Source organism: Poecile atricapillus, chromosome 21 (genome assembly GCF_030490865.1).
Source record: "Poecile atricapillus isolate bPoeAtr1 chromosome 21, bPoeAtr1.hap1, whole genome shotgun sequence".
Classification (NCBI taxonomy): domain Eukaryota; kingdom Metazoa; phylum Chordata; class Aves; order Passeriformes; family Paridae; genus Poecile; species Poecile atricapillus.
In genome coordinates, this window is record NC_081269.1 from 6,378,065 (window position 1) to 6,405,822 (window position 27,758).

Sequence of the window (27,758 nt, forward strand, 5' to 3'; positions counted from 1 at the left end):
GTATATTATATATTTCTATATATCACAGCTCTATTATATTATATATTAATATATACATTTATATTTATAAATATAAATATAAATTAATATGTTATATATATTTCTATATATCACAGCTCTATGATATATATGATATATTAATATATAAATTTATATGTATAAATATAAATATAATTGAATATATTATATATATTTTTATATATCACAGTTCTATTATATACATATGATATAATGATATATAAATTTATATGTATAAATATAAATAAAATTTAATATGTTATATATATTTATATATATCACGACTCTATTATATATATTATACATTAATATATAAATTTATATGTATAAATATAATTTAATATGTTATATATATTTATATATATCACGGCTCTATTGTAATACGATATATTAATATATATTTATATACATCATTACTCCATTATATATATTTTATATATTAATATAAAAATGTAATATAATAAAATATATAATAAAAATATATATTTTAATATAATAAAAATATATGTCCAATATGTTTTCCCATTACTGGGAAAACCGGAGGCTTGGAGTTAAGCTTTGATTCTCCTTGTGTTTGGATTAATTTTTTCTGGTTTTTAGGGGATTTATCTTCTTTGGAGGGTCCTGGGGGTGAAAAAGAACAACTCCAGGTGCAAAGCTCTTGGGAAAATTGGCAAAAGCGGGGTTTGGGATGTGTTTTCCTTCCGATGCCCCCAGAGGAGGGGTTCGCACTCCAGGAGCTCTCGGTGGATCCATCAGATCATCCCAGCAAACCCTTGGAAGCAGCAAAGCTGGAAAAGGGGGTGTGCGTGCCTCAGTTTCCCCGGGCACAGGGGAAGCGGCTCCTTCCCGGTGCCATTCCCGGGGGTCCCGGGAGCGGCTCCCACAGGGATTAGGGCTGGCTCGGGTGATTAGCGCCGTTATCCCGGCGATTAGTGCTGGCCCGGGATTAGGGCAGGTGAAACGCCGGCCAGGGATTACCGGGAGAGGCGGGCGATGCTCTCTGGCACCGGATCCCTGGCATTGGCTCCCACAGCCGGGAATTCTCCTCCTGGGAAGCGCCTCCAGCCCGGAACACCCAGCTCTGAGCGGTGTTTTTGGGAGTGAAGCCCATGGGGTGAGCGGGATGGAGCTGCTGCTCCCGAGATGCCCGGGGGTGCTTGGGGAAGCCAGACCCCATCCTGCCTTCACACCCCTCAGCGCTTTTTGGGATAACTCCTGGGAAAATCCATCCAGGAGTTTCTCAGGTGGGTCCCCACACCCCACCTGGGGCCTCCTTCTGGGGCTCAGTTTTGCCTTTCCCTGAAATAACGGGATTTACCCCCGGCATCTGCCCCTGGCCTTGCTCCTCACTCGGGAATGAGATCCCAGCCCGGCTCCTGCCCTCCCCAGCGCGGGAGTCATAAATAAAACCCTGCCGGGGTAAAAATACTCCTTTCTGGAGCGGCTGAAAAATCTCCCAGCGGTGCTGCCAAGAACCTGCCAGAGGCGCCGCGGGAGCGCAGGAGGGATCGCACCCAAACATCCCTCTCTAAAAGCCCTCATCCATCAGTGGGAAAAGCATCCCAAGGCGGGGAAGGACGGGGAGGGGTTGTGCCATCATCCCCGGCTTCCCAATGCCAGGGGAAACTGAGGCTTTGTCCCACCTGGGCAGGCTGGGGAGGAGGAAATCATGGGCTGGGCACTGCCTCGCTCCATCCTCGGTGCCATCCCTGGGGATGCAGCCCGGGATTCAGCCCTCCCCTCCTGAAGCAATTGGGAGATTGGTTTATAAATCATGGGATTTTTATGGAAACAAGCAGCGAGCGCCTGGGAGGTGGCGGGGCCGCTCCAAAACAATGCTCAGCCATTCCTGCAGGATTCCAGGTGGCGGGGTTCGAGGCACATCCCGTATCCCTCCTCTTCCTCAGCCTGGTCCTGCCATTCCTCGGCGCTGTTTCCAAAGCGCTCCCAGCAGCAGCCAGCGGTGCTGGGGACCCTCGGGGGGACCCATCCTCCCCCTCAGCCTCTTCCTGGGGGCATCTCCAGCTCCTGTCACTGCTCAAGGTCAATCCCATTAATTGCCGTGAGTTATTTTGGCGTTAATGGAGATGTCTTGTGCACTTCCACTGCGAATGAGGCTGCCAGGAGGAACGTGCTGGCCGAGGTTTCCTGGGAAAGGGAGGTGCGGGAATGGATGGGAGCAGAGCAGGGAGAAGGGAGGCACCCGGGCTTGGTGTGGGCAGGAAAACCCCAGCCAGCCTTGGTGGGAGTGTAGGGGATGGCTGGGAATGGGGTCTCAGCCCCCCGATGGGCACTTGAGGGGAGTGTGGCATTCCCAGGAGCGCTGCTGCCCCAAAACCCCAACTCCTGCTCGGCTGCAGCGAGCCGGGATAAGGGAATCCCTCCCCAGGCCCTGCAGGACACGATCCCGGGATGTGCCGAGGTGTGGAGGGACCAGGGAGGGAAGGGGTGACTGATCCCCCAGCCCAGGGAGGGGGTGACAGCGTGACCCCCACACAGAGGGGGACAGGGGACACGGAGGGGGCGCAGGGACACCCCGCAAGGGTGGCCAGGAGTGGCCAAGCCCGGCTGCTCCTCTCCGCACCCCGCCATGCCCGGGAGGGGCCCGAGCCCCCCAAATTCCACCAGCCGGGGGCTCGGGGTGGGGGGCGGCTGGAACTGCCGGGGGGCTCGGCAAGCGGGAGGTGGGGGCTGCGAGGAGAAGGAGGAGGAGGAAGAAGAGGAGGAGGAGGAGGAGGAAGGCGGCGCCTCCCCCTGCCGCCCTCCCCTCGCTGGCACCCAGCGGAGCCCGATGCGGCTCGGGCCGGGCGAGCGGGCACCGGAGCGCCCAGCCCGGCCCGGCACAGGCGGGGGGGGCCCGCGGCAGAGCCCCCCTCACCCACCCCAACCTCCGGCACCCCCCGGGTCCATCCCTCCGCGGGCAGGAGGGGGGACACCCCCTCTTTAACGCCGAGGAGGCGGGGACCCCCTCCTTGGAGCGCTGCTGGCGGGGTCCCCCCGCTGCCAGCGCTGAGTCTGGGGGTGTCCCCCCCACCCCCCAAACTTTGCCTTCGGATGCGGGGACTCCTCCGCCGAGCTGCTCCTGCCGCCGATTAATCGCATCTGCCTAGGATTAATTATTCACCCGGCTCTGGGTTGTGGTTTTTTTGTTACGTTCTTGTTGTTTCCTTTTTTTTTTTTTTTTTTTTTTTTTTTTTTTTGCCTGTTTATCTTTTTCCTCGAGGGGGGGAGCGCGTTAATTCCGCCTTTCTATTTTTTTGGTTTTTTGCTCTCTCTCCTCCCTCCTCCCCCCCAATATTTTTCCCCCCCTTTTGAAGAACAGCGCTTGGAATTCTGATTTTTCTTCTCGTGCAGAGGTGGGGGGGGGGGGTGGGCTGGCGACCCGCACCCTGCAGCATCATCATCCTCCATCGGCACATCGGGGCTGCTTTCACCTCCGGGAGGGGGTTCCACGTGCTCTGCTCCCCCCGCTCGCGGCTCCTCAGGAGGAAGAGGAGGAGGAGGAAGAGGAGGGGGACCCTCCCCCGCCGGCTGGGCGCTCCCCCGGCCGCCCTGCAGGCTCTGGGGGGGGTTGCGGCAGCTTTGGGGTGCGGGCTGGGGAGGGGTGGGGGACCGGAGATGGGGTGCTCTGCTCGCTGAGCTGGGGTGGGGGGCAAAGCCGAGCCCCCCCACACCTGACCCGGTTCCCCCCCCCCTCCCCAAATTCCGCCGCTGGCTGCTGCTCCCGGCTCGCACGTGGTTGGATTTAGGGGGATTTCTGCGGGTGTTTTTATTTTTATTTTTTTTTTTGGTGCTCGGTTTGGATTCCTTTCATTATTATTTTTCATTTTTTTTTTTAAATTAATTTTTTATTTTTAATTTGCTTTTCTCTCGGGGGTGCCTCGGGCTTTTTTTTTTCCCCCCACCACCCCCCCCCCCCACACACCTTCCCGTTTTTTCTGGCTGTTCCCCCACCTTGCAATGGCCTCTCCGGAGAAGATGCTGCCCGGACCGGCCGCGCTGCTCTGCTGCCTCTGCTCCCTGCTGCTCCCCGGTAAGTGCAGCCACCGGGGGAGATGGCGGGGCAATATTTAGAAATATATCTCTGTATTATACACCTGCAACACGGGGCTTTGCACCACCTGCCCCCCACCCCGGGGCACCCCCTGTCCCTCTGTGCCCGCCTGGGACCCCCCCCCTGCCGTGGCCATCCCTCCGTGCCCCCCCCCAAAGCCAAATGGGTGAAGATTAGAGTTTATTCCCGGCTTAATAAAATGACAGCTTGTGCTTGCGAGCGCTGGCAGCGGGCTGGGCTGAGCCTGGGCTGCCAGCAGGGTGGCAGGGGGACACACGGGGCGAGGGGGTGTCCCCCGGCCCCCCCCGAATCTTGTCTCCTTAATGCAGAGCTGCTTTAGCGGCAGGATCAGGGCTTTATCCGCTATTATCCACTCGCTGATCCCCCAGACCCGCACCCAGACACTTCCCCGGGCTGTGCCGAGTTGCTGGGCAGGCTCTGCCCCGGGGGGCAGCATTTTGGGCTGGGGGTGCAGCCCCTGCCATCGCTGTCCCCCTGCCCTCTGCGGGGTTTGGGGGGGCTGCACCCCCTTGGCCCGGGTCGCGTCCCAGTGGCTGTGACATCCCGGCCTGGCCCTGACCCGCTGCTGGGGGCTGTTCCTGGCCAGCGAGGCCAGAGAGGGGTCACGCACCCCGAGGCCCGCGGGCTTTGGTTTCCATCAATGATTTTTGTGGATGTTTTCCATTTAAAATCGAGCCCCGGCCGGAGCCGCTTTCCCCGGCGCGGCCGAGCAGAAAGCGGGGGCTGTTTGCGGTCTGGGGGGATCAGCTGGCTCTGGCCTCGGGCTCGGGGTGTCCCGGGGACACTGCCCAGCTCAAATGATCCCTCCGGAATCTGGGGGGATCCCTGGCCCGTGCCCGGCTCTGTGCCACACCGCCAGCCCCCGGGGGCTCAGGCAGGGCTCTCCCAGCATCTGCAGCACCCGAGGGGCGCGGAGGGGCTCGGGGAGGGGTGAAATGAGGAGGAGAGGGGATTTCTGGGAGCATTGAAGGCGGGCTGGAAGGGGTTTTCCACCCTGGAAATCCAGAGCCCTGTGGAGGAGCGGGGATGCTCCGGGCTGTGGAGACACAACTTTCCGTAGGGGTGGCAGAGGCACCCCCGCTCCGAGCCCGATTCCTGCGGTGCTCCCCGGGCAGGCTTTGTTGGCTCCTTTGGGAGCTCAGGGCTCCGACAGCCTGCAGGGAAGCAGCAGCATCTCCCACCGCCCCATTTCCCTGGATCTGCTCCAGTCTGGGTCGGCTGTGCTGCCGGGGGAAGGAGCATCCCTGTGGGGATGATGATCCATCGGGAGCGGCCTCTGCTGCAGGGGCTCCCCATCCCCTCCCTGGGGGTTTCTGAGCCCTCCCCATTGCTGCTGGGACCCCCCAAAGCCGCTGGCTCAGGCCTGGGCTTCAGGATCTGTGTCCTGGGCTGGGGGATGCGATGTCCCCGTCAGTGCCCGCGGTGCCACCGCGAGGTGGGCGAGGGTGGCCCGTGTGGGGCTCGCCGCGCTGCCGATGCTCACGGGAAGGGAAACCTCTGCCAGGAGTTCCGAGCCTCCTCTCGGGATGCGCAGCTGCCCTCGCTGGCCTTTGGTGGGCGAATGAAGGTCCCAGAGGGAGCCGGGAAAAGACGCTGGGAGCTCCTGGTTCTCCTCACAAACGGCGGGGTCAGCCCGTGGTGAAGCGGTGCCCTGCTCTCCTGCTTGGAGCATTTCATTCCCTTTTTTCCCCCTTGTTTTTGATTTAAGAGCAGCCCTCCGTGCCAGCCTCGCCGCTGCTGCGCTCCCCGGGAGCTGCTTGGCCGAGGCCCCAGATCAGCTGCTTCCAGAAACGCGGATTTTGTGTTATTTTTTTTGGCATCCCCGGGGTGGGATGGCCCCAGGGTGGCCCCGAGGGCTCGCAGGATGGACAGACGGACAGATGGACGCCGGGGGGGGATGCCGGTGGTGCGTGCTCGGCGCTGGGACCTGTTGGGATGCAGCACGGGGGGGATTTATGGGTTTGTGGGATGTTTTTTGAGCTGTCTGTAGGGTTAAACCTGCGCTCTGCATCTTCCCTCAGCTCCCTGCAGCGTGCCTCAGTTTCCCTGCTCCCGAAGGAGCCTGGAGGCTCTGCAGAGCTCCAGACCTGCTGGGTTTGTCCTGTCCCAGCATCCCGGGCAGCTTTGGGGTCCTGTGCCGGATCCCCCATCCCTTCCCAGTGCTGGGCTGCGCCGCTCTCCCCGTGTTTCCCATCCCTGGCTCCCACCACAGCCCAGCCAAATGGGGCTGGGGGTGGAGGATGGGGCTCCGGGGCTCCATCCCTGCTGGGGGACACAGCCGGGACACCCCAAACCCAGCGGGGGACACACCCCGAGCCCCATCCCCGTCCCTCTCGGCGTCTCCCGGCTCCCGGGTTTTCAGACCAGCAGGTGGAGATGTGCCATAACTTGCCGGGAACCGGGAACCTGCACCCGGTTTGGCTCCTCCAGCTCCGGGAATGCGCCCCGGGAATGCGATCCCGGTGTTTGCTGGGTCAGCAGCCCCCAGCCCGCTCCTTGCGCTGGGCTCGGAGCAGCTGAGCGATGCCAGGAGCAGGGAAGGGGCGATGGGATTTTTGGCAGGCAGGTGAGGGGAGGGGACCCGGCCTCTGGCACAAGTTTCCACGGAAAAGGGGGATGTGCAGGGATATTCCCTTTGGATTCTGGCTCTGGAGTGCCCTTGTGTGACCCCAAGGCCTGCTCCACCTCCCCCAAACCCCAGTTCCTTAAATCCCAGCCCGATGATGGAATTTAGCAGTGAGAAGTTGGGCACCCCTCATGGAAATTCTTTTCTTCTACCCCTTTTGCCCTCTTGGTGTTTTTGAGGGAAGGGAAGAAGCTGAGGGAGATTCCCTGAGTGATGATTTTGGGGAGCATCAGCCACAGGGCCTGGTCCTCATCCAGACCTGTCCTTTTGGGGGAAACTGAGGCTGGCAGCACCCCTGGCTGGGGATTGCTCAGGAATTTTTGGGAAACCCGGCTATTTCCTTGAAAATTTTCTTTTTCAGTGCTACTATTTCAACCACCCCAGCTGCTGAGATCCCTCTCCCAGCTCCTCTGCACCCTATAAAAGCTGAAAAAAGGAAAAACTGAGGATCCCTGCGGATCCATCCATCGGCACATCCCAGCTCCGGTCCCTGTTGTGGAGGGATCAGGGGGATGTGGCATCACGCTGGATGAGGGAAGGGCTGCTTAGACAGCACCACCTGATTATTTTGGCTCCTGCATTGCCTGGCCAAAATAGCGTTGTGTGTGTGGGAGCTGCTGGGTGTCCCCTCCCGCGTGGCGCCTGTCGCTGCCACCGCAGGAGCGCCCCATCCATCTGGAAAAGGTCACTCTTGCTAATCTAATCAGAAGATTTTATTATTAAATGTGTGGCTCTGCTAACGAGCAGCCCCCACGGGCAGGCAGGGAGGGAGGGAGGTGGCTGCTCCTGGGGTGGGACACGTTGGGATGGGGTTGGGGACCCCGGTGGTGGCAGTGGGGATCAGATCTCCTCTGGAAGATGTGGAGAAATGGTTTGGTGGGGTGGAGTGAGGCGAGTCCTGCTGCACATTTCCCAGGGAAAAGGAGGCTGGAGCTCACCTGCCTGGAGGTTGGAGGTGTGGGGTCCTCCGGCCACGTTTGTGGTGGCCCAGCCATCTCCACCCTGGGGAGGCACCAGCTGGGCTGGGCCATTTCTGTCACCTGTGCCACCAGCAGCTGGGATGCAGAGCTTGTTCCTCAGGATGTGCCTCTCCCTTCCTTTTCCTTGAGCTGTTCCCTGACCTGTTGCTGCTCCTGGCCTGTCCCTCGTCCCCCCTCACCTCTGCTCTGGCCTTGGGGAGGCCACCACCAACCAAGGCCATCTCAATCTTCTGGTGAAGCCACTGTCACCTTCTGGCGAGCATTTTCCCACCACCTGGATGATATTTGTCACTGGATTTTCCCTAAAAGCCCAAGCAGGCGCTGCTGGGGTGGCTTTGCCACCTCAGGTGGTGCTGTCACCTCCTGTCCCCTGCAGGAGTTGGGTTTTGCTCTGAGCTCTCCCCTGGGACTGGCAAAACTTGGGAGTCGATTCATTTTTCATTTATTTTCCTTTGAGGAAAGGCTGTGTTTTTGCTCTGGAAGATAAATCAGGTTGGAAATGCAATCCCTGCTGCTGCCAGCTCGGTGCGGCTGCGGGATCAGCTCCTCTCCTGGAGCACAGGAAGGGGATGAATCCCAGCCGTGTTTGAGCTGGCACCGCTTCCCAGCCCTGCTTTTGGGGGTCTGGGGATGATGTTGGACCCCAAACCTGGGATCTGGGGCTGGATTTCCCTTGGGTGCCTCTGGAATGGAATCCAGCTCCACCACGATTCACCCACGGAATCATTCTGGAAGGTGTTGCTGGGCACAGCCTGGAAGTGTTGGGAGGGCAGCCTGGGGGGAAATTCAGTGTTCAGAGGGTGCTGGGAGGACGTTCCTGCTCCTGGCCATGCGGGGAATGGGGCGATCCGAGCCGGACACGTGGCTTTGGGGGTGTCCCTGCGTTGTCCCTGCTCTGTCCCCACGCTGGGTGCTGAGGGTTTGTCCCTCAGGAGCTGCTGATTCCCATTTCTGGCTCCCCAGGGTGGTTTTTAGGAGAATCCACCTGTGCCTACCTGGGCTGCTCCCGTCGTGGGGCTCCCCCAGCCCAGCGAGCACCACGGAACGTTCTGGGCTGCCCCATTTATCCCAGGCCACCTCCCCTGCCACTGCTTCTTGGCCAGCCATGATCAGGGACAATCAACCTCTTCCCTGTCCTTTTCTAATCCCCCCTTTTTAATTAATTTCCTCATTTTGCTCCCTCCTCTGGAAAGGCCTTCTCCTCCCTGTCCCCCAGCCTGTCCCTTGCCGTGATTTGTGGAAATTGCTCTAAAGTAGCTGCCGTGTAAAAGCCTTGCTGGCTCCAGGAATTTATGGCAGGCTGTGCCTCTGCACGGCACATCCCATTTAGGCCATATTTATTTATTCCTTTAGCTCCCTGGCTGGTTCTTTTAAATTTTTTCCCCCCCTGTTTTGTTTATTCCCTCTTATTAATTTCCTGGGGGAAGCACAGGCCCTGCTGGGATGGTTCCATTTTGCTCGCTGCTGCTTCTTCCCCCACCAAAAAAAAAATATCCCAGGATATGTCCCAGCAGTGTTGCTGGATTTTATTGCTCCTGCTGATGGAAAAGCCAGGCTGGACTTCTGGGAGAGGGAGAAATCTCAGGGATCTACAAGAAATGAGCCCACCAGGCACAGCCCTGTGTTAGAGAATCCACTCTTGCTGCTCCCAGGAATCCAACCCCAGCACTCCCATCCAGCTCCCACTCAATTCCCACCCCAGGCTGATTTTGGGAAGCTTGGATCAGTTTATCCTCTGGTGCTGTGGGAATTCCCAGCTCATCCCTGCCGTGGCCATGGACAGATCCAGGAGCATCCCTGCTCTTCCCACGCTCTGCCCGCCGCACGCCAGGGGAAGGTGATTCCACATTTGTAACAATTATTCACTTAATTGAGTTCCAATTAGCTGGGACTGGAGATGGAGGCTCTGGATGCATCAGAGGGAAGGGGGAGCTTGTTGTCATTTATGACACCAAAACAAATTTCCAAGGCTCTGCCTGCAGGGAAGGTTTTGGAGGTTTCCATGAGGAGTCTCCCTGTATTTTCTGCTTTTGGCTTCTATTGAATTCCTGGTTTTTGGTTGGTTTTTTTTTACCCTGGGAGTGTGGAGTGGAGAGGGGGGGCTGGCTGAGTTTTGAGTGGAGGCCTGGAGGATTCTTTTCTGCCTTTTTGTTGGTTTTTAGGGTGTTTGGAGGTGCTGACCCCACTGGGGTGGGAGTGTAGGGTGGCAGCGGTCGGTGCTTGGGGATGAGGAAGAGATTCCCAGGAGAAGCAGGGAAATGCCTGAGCCTGACCCTTCCCTGGGAGCTGGGACCACCTCCAGCTGTGGGAGCTCCAGCTGTGGGAGCTCCAGCTGTGGGGCACCTCCAGGAGCTCCAGATGTGGCCCATCCCAGGTATTTGCCACCCCAGTTTCCCCTTTGTGTTGGTCCTGATGGATGGGGTGGCAAAGGCTGAAGCAGCAGATTTTGGGGATGGGATCCACAGGATGCTCAGGGGAACGGGGTGGAAGCAAAGAGGAGTGAGAGATCCGTGCTCCAGCGGGGAATAGCCAGGCTGGAATTCCTCTTTGGGGGCTCCTGGTTCTCGGGGTTTTGGGGGGATCCATCACCCCACTGACTCCTCTGGGCCTGTCCTGCCATCATCACCCTGCTCAGGGCTCCAGTCATCACCTGGAATGACGCTGGATCTGGGGATAAGGGAGCGCTGCTGGTCCTGGGGACTGCTGGGCACCAAAATCCCTCCAAGCCGGGCTGGGAGCCCTCAGAGAGGGCCAGTGACACCCCCTCCATCCCCCCCGGGCATTTGGGGTGGGTTTATCACTGTGGCAGCTCAAGCCACTGCTTTAGGGACAACTCTCCTGCCTTGTTCCCAGCTGGGACCGCCTGGAAGCCTGGTGGGAGCTGGGGCTGGTGTCCCACATTCCCCGGAGCTGCGTTCAATCCATCGATCCACCGAGCCCCCAGCAGCACCCATTAACATCCAGAGAGGTTTTAACCCTCCCGAGCCGACCTCAAACTTCCCCTCCCTCCTCTCCAGGGCTTTCCCTGTGTGCTTTTCCCCCCATAAGTGGGGATATAGCCCCGGGAGCCCCTGCTGTGTCCCACGGGATAAGCCAGGATAAAGATCCCGCCTGGAGCAGTGATCCCCACGGCCGACAGCTGGGGCTGGGCTAAGCCGAGCTCAGCTCTGCCCTCGGTTCTGGAGCAGGGGAACAGGAGGAGGAGGCTCTCCAGCCCCGGGACAGCAGCTGTGAGCGGGGATGGTGGAAGCAGGATGGAGAGGCTCTGCCTGGGCCTCGTTTCCTCGGGATTCAGGGCAAGAGGGGAATTGATTGAGCTGGAGGCTCAATCCAGGGTGTCCATCAGCCTCTTCTCCCGTGTGTCCACCGGGCTGGCTGAGCCCAGCATCCCCTGCATCAGGACTGGGGATGATGATGGTGATGATGACGATGATGATGATGATGATGATGGTGATGACCTAAACCCGATGTCGGGGGGATGTTTCAGGGACTTTTGCTGTTTTTTTTTCCAGCAGTGAGATCCCCTGGCCCAAGTGTGGGATTTGGGGCAGGGCTGGAGGGCGCTGCTACTGTCCCCACGTGCCCTGTTGGGTGGCCGGAGCAGCTCGGCACATCTGGCCCCGCGTCTGGGCACATCTGGCGGGGCAGATGTGGGGCTGCACAAAGGGGTCACCACTCGTGTGTTCACACTCCCCCCCCTGCCCAGGCTGCGGGACAGCCCGAGGGGACACACGGGAGTCCCGCTGTGGGGCTGGGGGTGGCTCCTCAGCCCGGGGGGGCTCGGGAAGCCCCAGGCCAGCGGGGATCTGGCCAGGCACGGGGAGCTGTGTTTTGGCTGGCGGTGCTGAGCTGCCAGGGTGGAAGGGCCATATGGGCCCCTCTGTGCCGGCCTAATAAAGCCGGAATGCAGGTCAGGTGCTGCAAATCCCGCTCGCCACAGCGGCAGCAGGGCTGCGGAGCAGAGCCAGCCGGCAGGGCTTAACCCTTGTGTCCCCCCAGACCCGGCCAGGGGGGACGTGAGGCCACCCGGGGGTGACAGGGAAGCGGGGCTGGGGACAGTGGTGTGGGGACTGCAGTCTCCTGAGCTGTGCTCTTCCTTCCTTCCTTCCTTCCTTCCTTCCTTCCTTCCTTCCTTCCTTCCTTCCTTCCTTCCTTCCTTCCTTCCTTCCTTCCTTCCTTCCTTCCTTCCTTCCTTCCTTCCTTCCTTCCTTCCTTCCTTCCTTCCTTCCTTCCTTCCTTCCTTCCTTCCTTCCTTCCTTCCTTCCTTCCTTCCTTCCTTCCTTCCTTCCCTCCTTCCCTCCTTCCCTCCTTCCCTCCTTCCCTCCTTCCCTCCTTCCCTCCTTCCCTCCTTCCCTCCTTCCCTCCTTCCCTCCTTCCCTCCTTCCCTCCTTCCCTCCTTCCCTCCCTCCCCACCTCATCCCGGAGCTCTTCTCCTGCTCTCCAGCCATTTTTGACCCCAATCCCTCCATCCTTTATTCTCCCTCCTGTTTTATTGATCCTTATCCCCCCCTTTTCCACATCCACAGCTCCGCGCACCTCCTGCCCCCTTCTCCATCTCTCCTGTCCCTGTGGCTGATTCCAGCCTGGATCTGGCTGGGTTAGACCCTCTCCTGGCTGGATTCGTTTGCTCCTGTCCCCTCCCGGCCATGGATTAGAGATTCATTTAAATGCGTTTTGTCTGGGAAGGAAATCGCTTCCCTGGACCATCCCCTTGATGTCCAGCCCAGCCTGGCCCGATCCCCGCCCCGGGGTGCAGGGCTGGGTGACAGGGCCAAGCTGCTGTCCCCAAAACGAGTTTGGGATGGGCTTTCCTCGTCCTGCAACCCCCAACCCTCATTATCCATCCGAGAATCCCCACGGGATCCCCAGGGGACAAACTGCACCCAAACCCTGCTGCTCCCCTCCCGGTGGGTGACAGGGGTGTCCCACAGGCACCTGTCCCCACTCAAGGGTGACACCAGAAACTTTGCAGCACCTCAAGGATGGATTTTGCTTGGGTCTGTGCTGGGCATTGAGCTGGGTGGGTTTTGGGTGGGTTTTGGGGGGGTTTTGTGTGGATTTTCCCTGTGAAATGTCCTGGTCCTGCTCCGAAGCCCGGAGATTTTGGAGGGATCAAGTCTGATGCTGTTTCAGCGAGTGGGTTGAGCAAAGCCCCTGTACCTCGCCCAGGCGGGTCCAGCCCATGTCGCTCCTGCTGGATCCTTTTCCTCAAACAATCTCATGCCTCGGAAAAAAAAAATCCCCTTTTCCACTCGCCGGGGATGGCAGGAGGATGCAAACCTTCACCTTTCACAGCAGAAAACAACTTCCATGACTCACAGGAGCAGAAACCCCTCGGTGCTGAGCAGAGGGGCACCCATGGGTGCTGGCCAGGGTTTAGCAGCTCCAGGACCTCTGGGAGATGGGAAATCAGGCAGAGCAAGCGGGATGGGGTGGCAGAGGCTGGAGCTGAGCACGGTGGCAGCATTCCCACAGCCCTGGGAATTCTCTGCCTGGCTCCGGGACAGTTTCCATCCCGGGATGTGGACTCTGCCTGCCCCGTATCCAGCGCTGATCCTTTTAGGAGCCCTCTAAACTGCTGAACTCCCCTGTGCCCCTCAGCAGAGACCTCGCCGGCTGGGCCGGGGGTTCCTGCATCCCTTGAGCCCCGGGGAAAGTGGCTGGGGCCACTTCCAGGGCTGGAAAAAGCCTCCTGGTCCTGGCAGGCTCCGAAAGCCCCAAAGGGAAGGGGGCTGAGTCATTCCTGGGAGCGGAGCCGTCACATCCACACCTTTCCCCGCTGTTTGACACCGGTAATTTGGGCTCCGCTGCTCGGGAGCCGCTTGGGAGCGGCTGCAATCAGCGCCGGGAGCGGGGATGCGGGGAGCCGAGGGGAGCGGGGGGGATCCAGCCCTCCTGGGAATTCCTGGAGAAGGCAAAGACCTTGAGATGCCTTCCAGGCTCCCGCAGCTGCCAGCACAAGGCGTGCCGGGCACCAGCTCCGCACCGGCCGCCTTTCCCAGGAAGATTTCCATGGGTTTTCCCTCTGCTCACCACCGGATCCTTCCGAGGGGCTCGGGCAGCTCTGGCCCCCGGCTGGCAGGGGCTCCCTGCTCTGCCAGTCCTGGAGTTAATTTTTAAAGGCAAAAAAATAATCAAAATGAAGGACAAAAGGGGATTTCTGAGGGACCCTGGGCGCTGCTGGGGTTTGCACAAGGTGGCACCAACATCGCCTCTCCTCCAGGTCTGGAAAAATTTGGTCTGGGCCAGCTTTATCACGTGGGGACAGCACAGGGTGGGTGACAGCCCTGGGTGACAGGTGACAGGTGACAGAGTGGCTGTGACATCACCCTTAAGGCAGGTGTGGGGACAGAGCAGGTCTGGGGGCTGATTTAGTCACCTGGCCTGGGTGATCTGGTAACTGGAAGAAGAAGGAAAGCCTTGATGATAATAAAGAATAAAGAATAAAGAATAAAGAATAAAGAATAAAGAATAAAGAATAAAAAATAAAGAATACAAAATAAAGAATAAATACGTGGTGGGATCTGCCAGCCAAAGATTAACCTGGATGTAACTTTTGGTCATGAGCCTCTGGAGAAACTCAGCACCCATGCCTTGGGAAGCAGGGATGAAGTTGGGATGAAGCTGGGGTGAAGCTGGGATGAAGTTGGAATGCAGTTTGGGTGAAGTTTGGATGAAGCTGGGATGAAGCCCCAGGTTTGTGCTGGTTCAGACAGTGCTGGGGTGGGTGACCAGTGCTTTGGGCTCCCCAGGGACAACACGAGGCTGGATGTGGTTTCAGCACACCTTGGACACCCCATCCCATGCCGAGGGTGGCTTTGGTGAGGCTGCTGCTGTACAATCCTGCTCGAGGTCCTGGGATCTTCTGCATTTTTGGTTTGTGGGACAGAAACCCAGCCAGGCTCTTGCTGCTCTTCTCAGAGGTTTGGGGGCTGAAACTCCAGCTCCTCCTTTGTTCCACTCTTGCCTGGATCAGTGTTCCCTGCTCAGGAGCTGTTCCAGAGGGGGATGCCCCACACTAACTGCTCTCTCCATCCCCTCTGCAGCCCACGCCAAGGGCCCAGCCCCCAGCCCTGAGCCCGCCGAGCCCCCTGGTGCCATCCTGCTGCCCGTGAGCTACCGCCTGTCCAACACCCGCCTGGCCTTCTTCCTCAAGGAGCTGGGAGCCAGCCCGGCGGGCAACGGCAGCGCCCCTCTGCAGCGCTCCGAGCCCTTCGTCGTCTTCCAGACCAAGGAGCTGCCCGTCCTCAACGTCACCCTGGGGCCCTTCAGCACGGGGCTGGTGCTGCCCAAGGAGCACCTGCAGCCCTCCAGCACCCTGGAGGTGCCCGACCGCCTCACCGTCAACTGGAAGGTGCGCGCCTTCATCGTCCAGCCCCGGCTGGTGGCCAGCCAGCCCGTGGTCCAAGTGCTCTTCTACGTGGCCGGCCGGGACTGGGACGACTTCGACGTGACGGACCGGCTGCCCTGCGTGCGGCTTCACGCCTTCCGCGACGCCCGCGAGCTCAAGAGCTCGTGCCGGCTGCGGGGCAGCCTGGCCATGTGCCTGGTGCAGGCCGAGCTGCCCCACGCCTGGTTCGGCCCCTCGGCCGTGCCGCTGGGCAGGAGGAAGAGCCCCGAGAGCCTGGAGGTGGTGCCGGGGGAGAGCCAGCAGGCCGAGCTGTACTACACCCTGCACGCGCCCGACGGCGCCGGACAGTGCCTTGGGGACGCGGGCGCTCGCCGCGGGGCCGGCGCTCGCACCGAGGGTCCCACGCAGCACCCGCTGCTGCGCATCGGCAGCGTCAGCCTCCTGCAGCCCCCGCCCGGGCCCGCCCTGCAGGAGCATCACCTGGACGGAAACGTCTTCATCCGCCTGCCCGACAAGCCCCTGAAGCCAGGAGAGGTGCTGAGCATCCTCCTCTACCTGATGTCCAACTCCACGGTGGAGCACTTCACCCTCAGGTGAGGCCCTGGGGGCTGTTCCTGCTCCCTTTTCCAAGGGGTGGTTGTGGAGGATTGGTGTTTGGAGGGTCTGGAGCAGGTCTGGAAGCGGGGTTGGAGCAATATCTGGAATGTGGTTTTGCAGTGGGAGCTCCCTGCAGAGAAGGGCAGGGCTGTGCAACTGGGGCACCTCTGCACTGGCACTGGGCACTGCTGCCTTCGCTCTCCCAGTGTTCCCAGTTGGATTCTGCCAGCAGCCGTGGGTTTATTCCCAGCCACCTTTTGGGCACAGGGTGTGGTGTGGCCTTGGGGCTGCTCTGGAGTCAGGGGGGTCCCCCATATCCCCTCCTCCTGGCCCAGAACCGGGGAGCAGAATGGGGTGGTGGGCAGGAGGTGCTGAGAACCCCAGTGCGGGCAGGTCCCCATTGCTGCGTGTCCCTAAGGGTGGGGACACAAGCCCTGGCCACAGCTCTCCAAAGGGCACTTGCAGGTGTCCCCATGGCCTCTGGACCAGCAGGGAGCTCCTGGAATGGGGGATGTGGTGCTCCTGTCCTCCACCCCAGGGATGCCCAGTGCCACAGGGGTGTTACTGCCCTGGGGTCAGCTCTGGGGTGGAGCGGTGACTGGGGGGACAAAACACCATGAGAGAGGAGCTGGAACGGGCTGCTGCTGCCAGCCTGGATGCTGATTCCCACAGCCTGAAGGGATCAGGGGTAAAACTCCTCCTGTGCCATGGCAGGGCATCCTCGGGGATCCAGCAGCGCCTGAGGGTGGGGATCCATCCCTGACTGTCGCTCTCTGCAGGGTGAAGGCCAAGAAAGGTGTGAACCTGCTCAGCACCAAGTCCAGGAGCGGGCAGTGGCTGGTGAGCTCGGAGCTGCTGACGGGTGGCAAACACTCCACTGCCACCGTCGACGTGTCCAGGGTGGATGGGGCTGGGCCCAGGTAAGGGCTGCACCTCTGGGAATGCCAGGGAAGCGCTGGGCTTGGCCTGGAGCAGCTCTCCCTCTGCCCCTCGCCCATGGGTCTGGGTGGCTGCAGTGCCACGGGGGTGCTGGCTGGGGAAACTGAGGATTTTAGGGCTCGGTTGTGAAGCTGTGGAGGATTCCTTAGTCTGGGGTGGAAGGATTTTAATTTTAATTTTTTATTAAGTTTTAATGCTGTGAGAAGCAGCAGCTCTCTGCTGTCTGTCCTGGTGTCCCCTCTGGGAAGGAAGGGGTCCCATCTGAACCCTAAAGTGAAGGATGAGTGTTGGATGGGGAGCAGGATCCAAGCCAGGCAGTTCTACCCTCCTCACACATCCCTGGGACTCTGGGAAAGGCTCAGATCAGTTGAGGAGAGCCCTGGAAATGGAATTGAGAATGATCTGAAGGAGAAAAGACCCACAAAGCCAAGCTGGGAGCCCAGAGGGTTCTCAGCCTGAAGAAGGGGAGATGTGAGACTGGCAGGCGAGGGCAGGGGATGGGCACAGGGTCAAAAACAGCAGCAGGAAAGATTCTGAAGTGCTGGAGAACAACAGTGACATCTCTGTGCCGTGGGAAGAGGGACACAAGCGTCTCCAGGAGCTGGGTTAAAGCAGCTTGATGTGCTCAAGGCATTCCTGTCCTCTGCCGTGGAGATCTCCCCACATCTCCACTCCCCACCCCAAAACTGAGCAAAACTGGGGCCAGACTTGTGGAAAAAAAGAACTCCTCAGCTCTGTGTGCTCTGGTGAGAGCTCCAAAGCTCTGCAGAACCCCTTTCTTGCCAGGAGGGTGGATTTTCCTTCACCCCATCCCACTGCTTCCAAAATGCACCCACAGCATCCAAACCCACGGCTGATCCAGGAGTGTCCCCAGGGCCACCAGCCCCTGTCCCCTGCACGCCCACCCCAGAGCACACAGAGAGCAGAGCTGCCAGCAGCAGGATCCTCTCCCCCTTCCCCCTCTCCCGCTGCCAGCACCGTTTCCAATCAGCCTGCAAAGGTTAGAGACGGGGGAGGAATTTAAAGTGATTACAATCACCTTTTAGACAAACAACTCCATCAAATATTAACGGAATGGAGAGGATGAATGACTCCAAGCCGTGTTGCCCTCCAGGCTGTGCAAACAGAGGAGTTGCTGTGCTGGGGCTCTGGGGGCTTTTGGCAGCGCTGGCTGTGCAGGGAGGGGCCGCCAGCCCTGAGCTTTGGGGTCAGAATGGCCAATTTGGGGTGTTTTGCACTCCAGCAGCTGCATCCCAGATTGTTGCCCCGGTGTGGGCACCTGGCTCTTGTCTCAGCTCAGAGCAGGTGACACTGGGGGAGGGCAGAGGATGGTGGCTGGGCCTGGCAGCGCTCCTGGGACACCTCGGGGCACCCCATGGCGAGGGGTCCCATTGCCCCAACACCTCTGGCTCTGCTTTGCCTCTGGACCTGCCTCTTCCCAGCTGGCTTTGAGCCTCCTGGCATTGGAAGAGCAGCCAAATCTGCTTTCCAGACCCTGTGGCCTTTGGTGACTCCCCTTGAACCCCGGAGCTGCCTTGGGGCAGAGCAAGGGACTCCACCAGCCCCAGTGGATCAGCTCCACTGGAAAGCTCATCATGGATGCTGTGGGATCAGGGATCAGGGCTTGCCATGGCCTGGAGCAGCTCCAGCTTCTTGCTCTGGTCTCTCCCTGCTCCCTGTCACTCATTAGATATTGATTAGAGAGAAACCTGGCTGTGCCCTGTGTCCCCAGATCGATGGGACCTTCTCAATTGCTGCTGTGCTGAGATGAAACTGGAGCCAGTCCTGGCTTCCCTTCCACTGGAATTTCACTTTTCCTCCCCTCCTCGTTGGCTCTGAGGGGTTTTTAACACTGCTGTGGTTTGTTGGGGAGCTGAGGTTTCCTCCAGGGGTGTTCAATTTTTGGGGAGCTGTGAAGTTTGGCATGGGGCAGGGTTGAAGCCTGAGTGACTCCAGGGATTTGCAGGGCAGAGGCAGAGCTGGGAGGGCAGGATCAGGTCTGGGGAGGTTTGGTTGTAGGGATGGGCTGTAGGAATAATTCATGCTGCTGCTGTGAGGTTGTGTCCAAGCCATGGTGTCAATGGACACCAACCTGTCCCCTTAGTCTGGCAGCCTGTGCTGGGTTTGGCATCCTCTCCACTGTCTCCTGCCTTGGGGACACTCCAGAGGTCACTCCCTGTCCTTGAGCTCCGTGTCCTGCTGCCCTCAGCCCTGCCATCAATTTGTGTTTGCTGTGCTGATGGTCCCAGGGCTGTTCTCCCCTGCTGGTTCTGTCCACCTCCCGTCCCCTGCCCGTCCTCCCTCGCAGGCTGGGGTACAGCCCTGTCCCATGTCCCAGATCAGTGCTGTCCCACTGCTGTCTGGGCTTGAAACTCTCTTTCTTGTGACTCAGTTTCCCCGTGGAATCCCCTTGGAAGAGCCTCTGAAATCAACAGCTTGGGCTGAGCTCATGTGTTGACACTTGTTTGTCACTCCTGAGTGCTCAGGGTGTGGGACACTCGGGATCTGACCTGTGGGACACTTGGGATCTCACCTGTGGGACACGAGTGTCCTGGCAGGAGCAGTAAATCCATCCCCACTGCTGGGAAGATGGAGTCAGGGAGACAAGGCCAGCACCTGCAGCCACCCACTGTCCCCCGAGGCCATGACCCCACACCCACCCTGTGATGTCACCCAGCAGCCCTGGCAGAGCTGATGAGGTTTCTTGTCCTGCTGGGAAAGGTGCTGAAAAACATTTCTCTCTCCCACTGTGGAGATTCCCATGGGAATCTGCAGGATCCCATCGGAGGAGCCCCTGCAGAGGTGAGGATTGCTGGGTTTGGGTGGCACCTGCTGCACAGTCCCCCTTGGCAGCCTGGGGACACCAAGGAGACCTGCTGGGGAACCTGATGGCTTATCCTGGAGTGTCTGTGGGAGCTGGGACAGCCACCTCACTGTGTCCCCTCCTCCTGTCCCCCTGCCCAGGGATGGGGACTCCTCCTCTGAGATCATGCAGCTGGATTTCGAGATGGAGAACTTCACGAGCCAGTCGGTGACGCGCCGCATCATGTGGCACATCGACTACCGGGGCCGCAACCCCCCGCCCGACCTGGAGAAGGTGGTGACAGAGCTGACGGTCATCCAGAGGGACATCAGGGCCATCGTGCCCCTGGCCATGGTGAGCAGGCTCCTGCCCTCAGTTGTTACCTGCTTTGAGGGGTGGGGAACCCCCTGAGGGATTGACCACCTGCCCTATAGCACCTCTCCATCCATCCACCCATCCATCCATCCATCCATCCATCCATCCATCCATCCATCATCCATCCATCCATCCATCCATCCATCATCCTCCATCATCCATCCATCATCCATCCATCATCCATCCATCCATCCATCCATCCATCCATCCATCCATCCATCCATCCATCATCCATCCATCCATCCATCCATCCATCATCCTCCATCATCCATCCATCATCCATCCATCATCCATCCATCCATCCATCCATCCATCCATCCATCATCCATCCATCATCCATCATCCATCCATCATCCATCATCCATCCATCCATCCATCCATCCATCCATCCATCCATCCATCCATCCATCATCCATCCATCCATCCATCCATCCATCCATCATCCATCCATCCATCCATCCATCCATCCATCATCCATCATCCTCCATCATCCATCCATCATCCATCCATCCATCCATCCATCCATCCATCATCCATCCATCATCCATCATCCATCCATCATCCATCATCCATCCATCCATCCATCCATCCATCCATCCATCCATCCATCCATCCATCCATCATCCATCCATCATCCATCATCCATCCATCATCCATCATCCATCCATCCATCCATCCATCCATCCATCCATCCATCCATCCATCCATCCATCCATCATCCATCCATCATCCATCCATCATCCATCCCCCCACACCCAGGTCATTCTCTGCCCCAGATGGGACAGGCTGCCCTCTAACACGACGATGCCCTTTCCGTGCCACCCCCAGGACACAGAGATCATCAACACAGCCATCCTGACGGGGCGCACGGTGGCCATTCCCGTGAAGGTCATTGCCATCGAGCTGAGCGGCGTCATCATGGACGTCTCGGCCATGGTGGAGTGCAAGTCCAACAACGAGGACATCATCAAGGTGGGTGTGGGTGGTCTTGTGACCTGAGGAAGAGCTGAGGGGAAGATCCAGGTGAGAGAGGTGCTGATGGGGCCAGTGCCAAAGGCTCCCTGCCCCAGCCACCGAGGCAGCCCCTGATCCTCAAACCTTCCCATTTTCCATCACCAGCCCCGTTCATCCATATACATTTTTCCATCCCTGAATAAATCCATCTGCCCACCTGCCCATGTCACTCTGCCACCATTTCCATCCATCCATCCACCCCCAGACATCATTCCCTTCTCCTGAACACCTCCCACCCCTCTCCCTGCATGCACCCAGCCAGCTCTCCCTTTCCACGTTCCCGTTGGTTGGGCAGAGGCAGGGAAGGGGTCTGGATTCTCCAGGGGGCCGTAGCCCCTTCTCCCCTTTGCCACAGGGGTGATGGCAGATCCCTGTCCCTGCTGGGATTTGCTGTCCATGGGGCCGTGTCACCTGCCATGGGGGACATCCAGTGCCACAAAGTGCTCACCCAAGTTCTTGACTAAAACCCCGATCCATGGGATTTACAGGACCGGCTCTAATTTATGGAGCCCAGTCCTCCCCAGCGTGATAAAACACTGGAGCAATAATACACTTCAGGATGGACTCCAAGACACTTAAACTGTTTAATGTGCTGCCTTTCTGCTCATAAATCTATTGACACTCTGTCCCCAGACCTGGGGGGAGCAGGCACATGCCCAGGAGCTGGGATGAATAATGCAGGGAGCAGCCCTCCGGCCCCGGCTCTCATCCTGCTCGGAGCCCTGCGCAATTTCTTGCTGAGTTATTTGGTGTTTGTGTTGGAGCTTCATTTCCGAGGGAGCTCTCAGTTACCTGCTGAGATCGGGGAGTATGATTGCGGTGTCAGGGCTCTAAACCTGCTCCATAAATCACAGCTTACGGAGTGGGATGTGCTATCTGTTACTGTAAATAATTTAACGTGAGGGCGGGCTGGGGAGCTGCCTCTCCCCGCTCCGGTGTGGCTCCCTGGTGGTTGCTCTCTTGTGTAACGTGGGATTTGTCCTGGGTTTGGTGTGGACGTGGCTCTGAAGGATGTGGTGGGAGAGCATGGGTGGGAGTTGTCATGCTCATCCCCTTCTGCGGTGACACAGGGTGACAAAAGTGTACAGGAGGACATCACCACCCAAGGGAGTGTGGAAATCATCCCGTTTTGAAAATGGGTGGTGACCTTGTGGGCTGTGGACGGACACACGGGGGTGGGAGATGCTCAGCCTCTCCTGTGTGTGACCCTTCTGAGAGCCCCACATTCCACATCCCCCCAGGAGCTCAGCGGGACTGATCCTCACACACAGCCAGGACCATGGTGGCTCTCCCCACTCCTGAGGGCCTTGGAGAACATGTGTCCCCTTAATCCCACACCTGTCACTGTGCCAAGCCGGGAACTCCTGGCCACAGCAGCGGAGGCAGCGGCGCCTTGGCTGGAAGCCCAGGCAGCCCTCAGCCTCTCAATTCCTGACACCTCGCCGTAAATCCGGGAAGTTTCCCCGAACAAGCTTCATTTCCGAGCTAATCTGCAGTCACTCCATCTTCGGGACAGGCCTGGTGTGCAGGGATTTTTTGTTGTCATAGTTTCAACCCCCTCCTGGCTGCAAAGCGAGTGGCGCCCAGAAGGAGGTGCCGGGGGGTTTATTAGCCAGGGTAATGCAAGCAGAGCCCATCGTGTTTATTGTGATAAATGGCACAATATCCAGAGATCCTCTGCTGCAGGATTCACCTGGGAGCTCATCTTTATTCAGGCGCTGCCTCCTCGCCACAGATGAGATTGTCTTGTCAGACTTGCTGAGCTGGTACCTCTGATAGGGAGACAAGGAACAAACCCTCCTGCATCGCCCTTCTCTCCTGAGCTCAGGGATGTCCCCAGGAGCCCAGGTCCAGGGCTCTGCCTCCTCCACCAGCCCCAGGGGACCATGGACATTGTGCATCGAGCTCCTGGAGCTGTTGTAGAAGTCAAACCCTGCTGTGGGCTCAGAAATGCAAAATTCCTGCATCTGGTTGCCCACAGGTGCTCAAGGGATAGGCTGGGGGAGAGACAGGGATGCTGTCACCTCTGCTGTCAGCCTGGCCTCAGCCCTTCATCAGCCATCAGAGAATCCAGGGATTCTCAATTGCTGGAAATCAGCTTTTCTGTGCTGTTGAGGTGCTCAGTGCTGCTGGTTGAGCAAACGAGTTCTGTTCTTCTCCAGCATCCAATAAATCGGATGCAATCCCTGACAAGGGATCGGGGTTGGGCCATGGGGCTGCTGCAGATGAGAGGTTGGAGTCCCCTCCTGGCTGTCTTCTGCCACTCTGGCTGGGAAGGAGCTGTTGACTGGTGGCCTGAGCTCAAACCCCAGGAGATGCTGCCCTGGTGTCCCCTGGGCTCCAGAATTGGCTCAGGTGGGCGGTCACGAGTGACCCCCTGCAGGATGGATTTGTTTTATAGCGAATTTCACTAAAGGTGTTTGCATAAGTGGGAATTAAAAGAGGAGGAGCGAGAAGAGGAACAGGAGGATTCATTCAGACCGCAGGAATCTTGCTCTGGGGTGAGCAGGAGGGACGGGGACAAGGCACGGGTGGGGACAGGCATGAGGGGGGTCTGTGTTCGCTGCCTCCTCTGGAGGAGATTTTGGGGCAAATTTCCAAGTTGAGCAATTTGCAACCTCTGTGAAGCACCCATGGGTGCCTCTAGCTCAGGGACAATTCAGCTTGGAGGCCAAAGAGAAACCGAGGCACCAAGTGGAGGTTCTTAGTGAGGTGGGAGAGAGTGAGGGCTGGCTGGAGAACCTGGGTCAGGGGACACTTTGTATGGTGGAAACGGGGTGTGGATCTCCCTCTGAGCAGGATCTCCGGGAGGAGCGACCATCCCTGCTCCAGGGGCCAGCACAGACTGGATTCAAGCCAGGTGACACTCAGCTCTTCCAGCCTCCTGCCAGGATCTCTGCTGTGCCTGCAGGACCATCCCCATCCTCTCTTGTCCCACAGGTTTCCAGCAGCTGCGACTACGTCTTCGTCAGCGGGAAGGAGTCGCGGGGCTCCATGAGCGCCCGGGTCACCTTCACCTACGAGCACCTGTCGGCCCCGCTGGAGATGACGGTGTGGGTGCCCAAACTGCCCCTGCACATCGAGCTCTCGGATGCCCGGCTGAGCCAAGTCAAGGGCTGGAGGGTGCCCATCCTGCCGGACAGGAGGTGGGTTCTGAGGAGCTGCACTGGCCAGCCTGGAGAAGGCGAGGTGGAGGTGGTGGTCATGGGTGAATTGCCTTGCTCAGCTACTTCATGAGGAGGTTGTAAAGGTGGGGGAGACAGAGGCATCTCAGGGGTGGAAAGGTGGAAAGGGAGAGCTCACGGACACAGGTTATGGGGAAGGAAAAAATTTCACAGTGAGGTTGGTGGAGAACATTCCTCCTTGGCAGCGGTCAAAAGTTCCCTGGATGAAACTGGGAACAGCCAAGCTCCAAAGTTGCTTGTTTGAGGTCTAGAGACCTCCAGGTGTCCATCCCAAGCAGAGATACCTTGTTCTCTCATTTGTTTAGTGGGCAGAGATGCTGGTGACCCTGCTGTTACCACATCCTGCCAAATCCCTTGAATCCCTCATGGACAACTGGCATCTTTTGCCCAGGAGCCACCATTTATTGGTGACATTGTGCTTTTCCCTGATTGGCCACCTTTCCTGGGGGGCTTGGGTGCCATGGTGTGGGGAGTTTGGCAGCACTGCCCATCCATCATCCGTCAATCCATCCATGCATCCATCCATCATCCATCCATCCATCATCCATCCATCATCCATCCATCCATCATCCATCATCCATCCATCCATCCATCCATCCATCCATCCATCCATCCATCCATCCATCCATCCATCATCCATCCATCCATCATCCATCCATCCATCATCCATCCATCATCCATCATCCATCCATCCATCCATCCATCCATCATCCATCCATCCATCATCCATCCATCCATCCATCCATCCATCCATCCATCATCCATCCATCATCCGTCAATCCACCCATGCATCCATCCATCATCCATCCATCCATCATCCATCCATCCATCATCCATCCATCATCCATCCATCCATCCATCCATCCATCCATCCATCATCCATCCATCCATCCCGCAGGTCGGTGCGGGACAGCGAGCACGAGGAGGACGAGGATGAGCGGAAGCAGAGCCGGGGCTGTGCCCTGCAGTACCAGCACTCCACGCTGCAGGTCTTCACCCAGTTCCACACCACGGCTGCCGAGGGCACGGGCCAGGTGGTCACCATGCTGGGGCCGGACTGGCTGGTGGAGGTCACCGACCTGGTCAGCGACTTCATGCGCGTGGACGACCCGCGGGTGGCCCACATGGTGGACAGCTCCACGCTGGCCGGGCGGGAGCCAGGCACCACCCTCTTCAAGGTACCCCTGGCCACCTTTCCCCCCTGTGCCAGCCTGGCTGGAGGTGGCAGGCGGTGACAGGACCCTCGTCCCCTGCAGGTGGTGTCCCCGCTGGTGGAGGCAGTGCTGGGCGAGACGCTGGTGACGGTGGCGGAGGAGAAGGTCAGCATCACGGACCTGAAGGCCCAGGTGGTCTCCAGCCTCTCGCTGTCCCTCCACCCCAGCCCTGGCAACAGCCACACCATCATCGCCCGCACGTCCGTGCAGCAAACCCTGAGCTTCTTCAAGCAGGTGAGGCTGGTGGGCATCCAGGCTTGGGGGAGAACTTGGGATGCGACCTCCTCCTCCCAAATCCTGCCCACACTCCAACCCTCACAGCGCCCACTGTCCTCATGACATCCTGGTGACCCCAAAACACCCCAGAAACCTTCACAGAGATCTCTGGATCCGAGCCTGGGGACAGGACACAACCGTGGGGACACAACCGTGGGGACACAGGGGGAGGGATGGAATCCTATAGAGCTCCTGGCCCAACTCTGGCAGCCACATCTGGCACCGCTGGGATTTGGGTTGAGCCTGGGCAAGCATGGGCAACGTGGAGGAAGAATAAGCTGAGGAGAAAAAATAGGGAAAGGTTGGAACAAGAAGGATTTTGGAGGAGTAAAGGGTGAATTGGATGGGGGGTGAGGTGGATGGGGGGATGGACAAAGGGGGTGCAGGTGGGACTGGCCTCCTGCTGGGCAACCGGTGCCTGTGTTGGTCCCGCAGGAAGCGCTGCTGAGCCTGTGGATTTCCTACAGCGACGGCACCACGGCCCCCCTGTCCCTCTACGACCCCAAGGACTACAACCTGGTGGTGAGCAGCCTGGATGAGAAGGTGGTGTCGGTGACCCAGGACCGGGCGTTCCCCTTGGTGGTGGCGGAGAGCGAGGGTGCGGGGGAGCTGCTGCGGGTGGAGCTGGTCATCTGCGAGAGCTGCCAGAAAACCAAGCGCAAGAGCGTCCTCTTCACGGCCTCGGCCACCGTGCGCGTCCACTTCGGGTCCGAGGAGGATCCCACCTACGACTACGACCACGTGTCCAGCAGGCCGGGGCTGGGGGAGGCCGGGGCTAGCACCACCCTGCGGGCAGAGGTGGACAGGAAAGCGGACCCGAGCGAGGACGGCCGGATGTCCAGCGCGTCCCACCCCACCGAGGACTTCCCCACCATCCCCACCGGCTTCGTGCAGGTGACGCGGGGGCTGACGGACCTGGAGATCGGGATGTACGCCCTGCTGGGCGTCTTCTGCCTGGCCATCTTGGTCTTCCTCATCAACTGCATCGTCTTTGTGCTGAAGTACCGGCACAAGCGCATCCCGCCGGAAGGCCAGACCAACATGGACCATTCCCACCACTGGGTCTTCCTGGGCAACGGGCAGCCCTTGCGGGCTCACAATGACCTCTCCCCGCAGCCCGAGAGCCCGGGGAACCCGCTGGAAAACGTGCAGACCTGCTGCCACGGGGACCACCACAGCAGCGGGAGCTCGCAGACCAGCGTGCAGAGCCAGGTGCACGGGCGCGGGGACGGCTCCTCGGGGGGCTCCACCCGGGACCAGAGCGAGGACCCGCTCAACTCACCCACCTCCAAACGGAAGCGGGTGAAGTTCACCACCTTCGCCACCATGCCCTCGGACGAGCTGGCCTACAACTCCATCCCCATCGCCGATGAGGAGGACTTGGAGTGGGTGTGCCAGGACATGGGGCTGCAGGACCCCGAGGAGCTCCACAACTACATCCGCAGGATCAAGGAGATCGCTTAACGCAGGGGCAGCGGGGACGGGGCGGGAGGGAGGGACTGCCACGCCGCGCCACGCCGCGCCACACCGCGCCACGCCGCGCCACCACGCTTCCCTGGAGCCGGACACCCGCGTTCGGCTCCTTCTTCCGCACATCTCACGTCCTCACCCCGTCCAAAGGCACCCCCGGGGGGGCCTTTTTTCGGTTCTCGCCCTTTCCCCAGCGGTTTTCCCAGGGGAGGCAGCCGCACACGCGTGGCCCCCCAGCCTCTGGCGCGCAGTGGGGCTGGGGGCACAGCTCAGGGCGTGCGTGTGGCCCTGGCTGGAGGGGGCTGGGAGTCCTGCTGGGAAGGGCTGGGAGAAGGGAAAGATCCCGTTTCCCCCCGGAGCCCAGCAGGGAGGTGGTGGCTGAGGGCTTCCCAAGGGCCTCCCCCAGCCTTGGCCGCGCTCTGTTGCACAATTTTGGGGGCGAGTGTTGGGTCACCCCGTGGGTTTTGGGGTGCTGGCCCCCCCTGGGTGATGCTGGGGGAGGCAGGAGTGGGGGGCACAATGGCCGTGGGCCCAGGGCACCGCTGTCCCCATCACCTGCTGAGTCCCTGCCCCAAATCCCCGGCGTGCCCCACTCCCTGGCTGCCCGGGGCAGTTTGGGGGTGACCGGTTGGGACATTTGCTGCTCACCCTGCCAGTCCCATCCATGGGGCCAGTGCTGGCCCCCCTTGCCCCACAGCCCTGCTGGAGCCTCCAGGACCAGCCACCGGTTTGTGCCCTCTCCCAGCGCTGGAATGTGGCTCTGGGATGGGAATGTGCTGATGGGGATGGCCTCGAGGGGACCTGGCCTGGGTGTCCCTGTGCCAGCCCAGCT

The 27,758-nt window shown here is 59.1% G+C and overlaps 1 protein-coding gene across 1 annotated transcript; it reads left to right on the plus strand.

Moving 5' to 3' along the window:
- The first annotated feature begins 3,945 nt into the window (after positions 1-3,945).
- Positions 3,946-26,928, plus strand: TMEM132E (transmembrane protein 132E). Its single transcript, XM_058854721.1, has 9 exons — positions 3,946-4,054; positions 14,749-15,646; positions 16,430-16,570; positions 19,554-19,746; positions 20,596-20,739; positions 23,722-23,927; positions 24,865-25,144; positions 25,223-25,414; positions 25,892-26,928. The coding sequence occupies exons 1-9, from the start codon at positions 3,982-3,984 to the stop codon at positions 26,918-26,920; spliced, it is 3,156 nt and encodes a 1,051-aa protein (XP_058710704.1). The 5' UTR covers positions 3,946-3,981; the 3' UTR covers positions 26,921-26,928.
- The last annotated feature ends 830 nt before the right edge of the window (positions 26,929-27,758 follow it).

What these genes read in the sequence shown, in the direction of transcription:
- TMEM132E (XM_058854721.1), top strand. Translation starts at nt 3,982, where the DNA reads ATGGCCTCTCCGGAGAAGATGCTGCCCGGACCGGCCGCGCTGCTCTGC. An exon ending in CCCATCCTGCCGGACAGGAG is followed by an intron (nt 23,928 to 24,864) that starts GTGGGTTCTGAG and finishes TCCATCCCGCAG; the next exon opens with GTCGGTGCGGGACAGCGAGC. An exon ending in CCCTGAGCTTCTTCAAGCAG is followed by an intron (nt 25,415 to 25,891) that starts GTGAGGCTGGTG and finishes TTGGTCCCGCAG; the next exon opens with GAAGCGCTGCTGAGCCTGTG.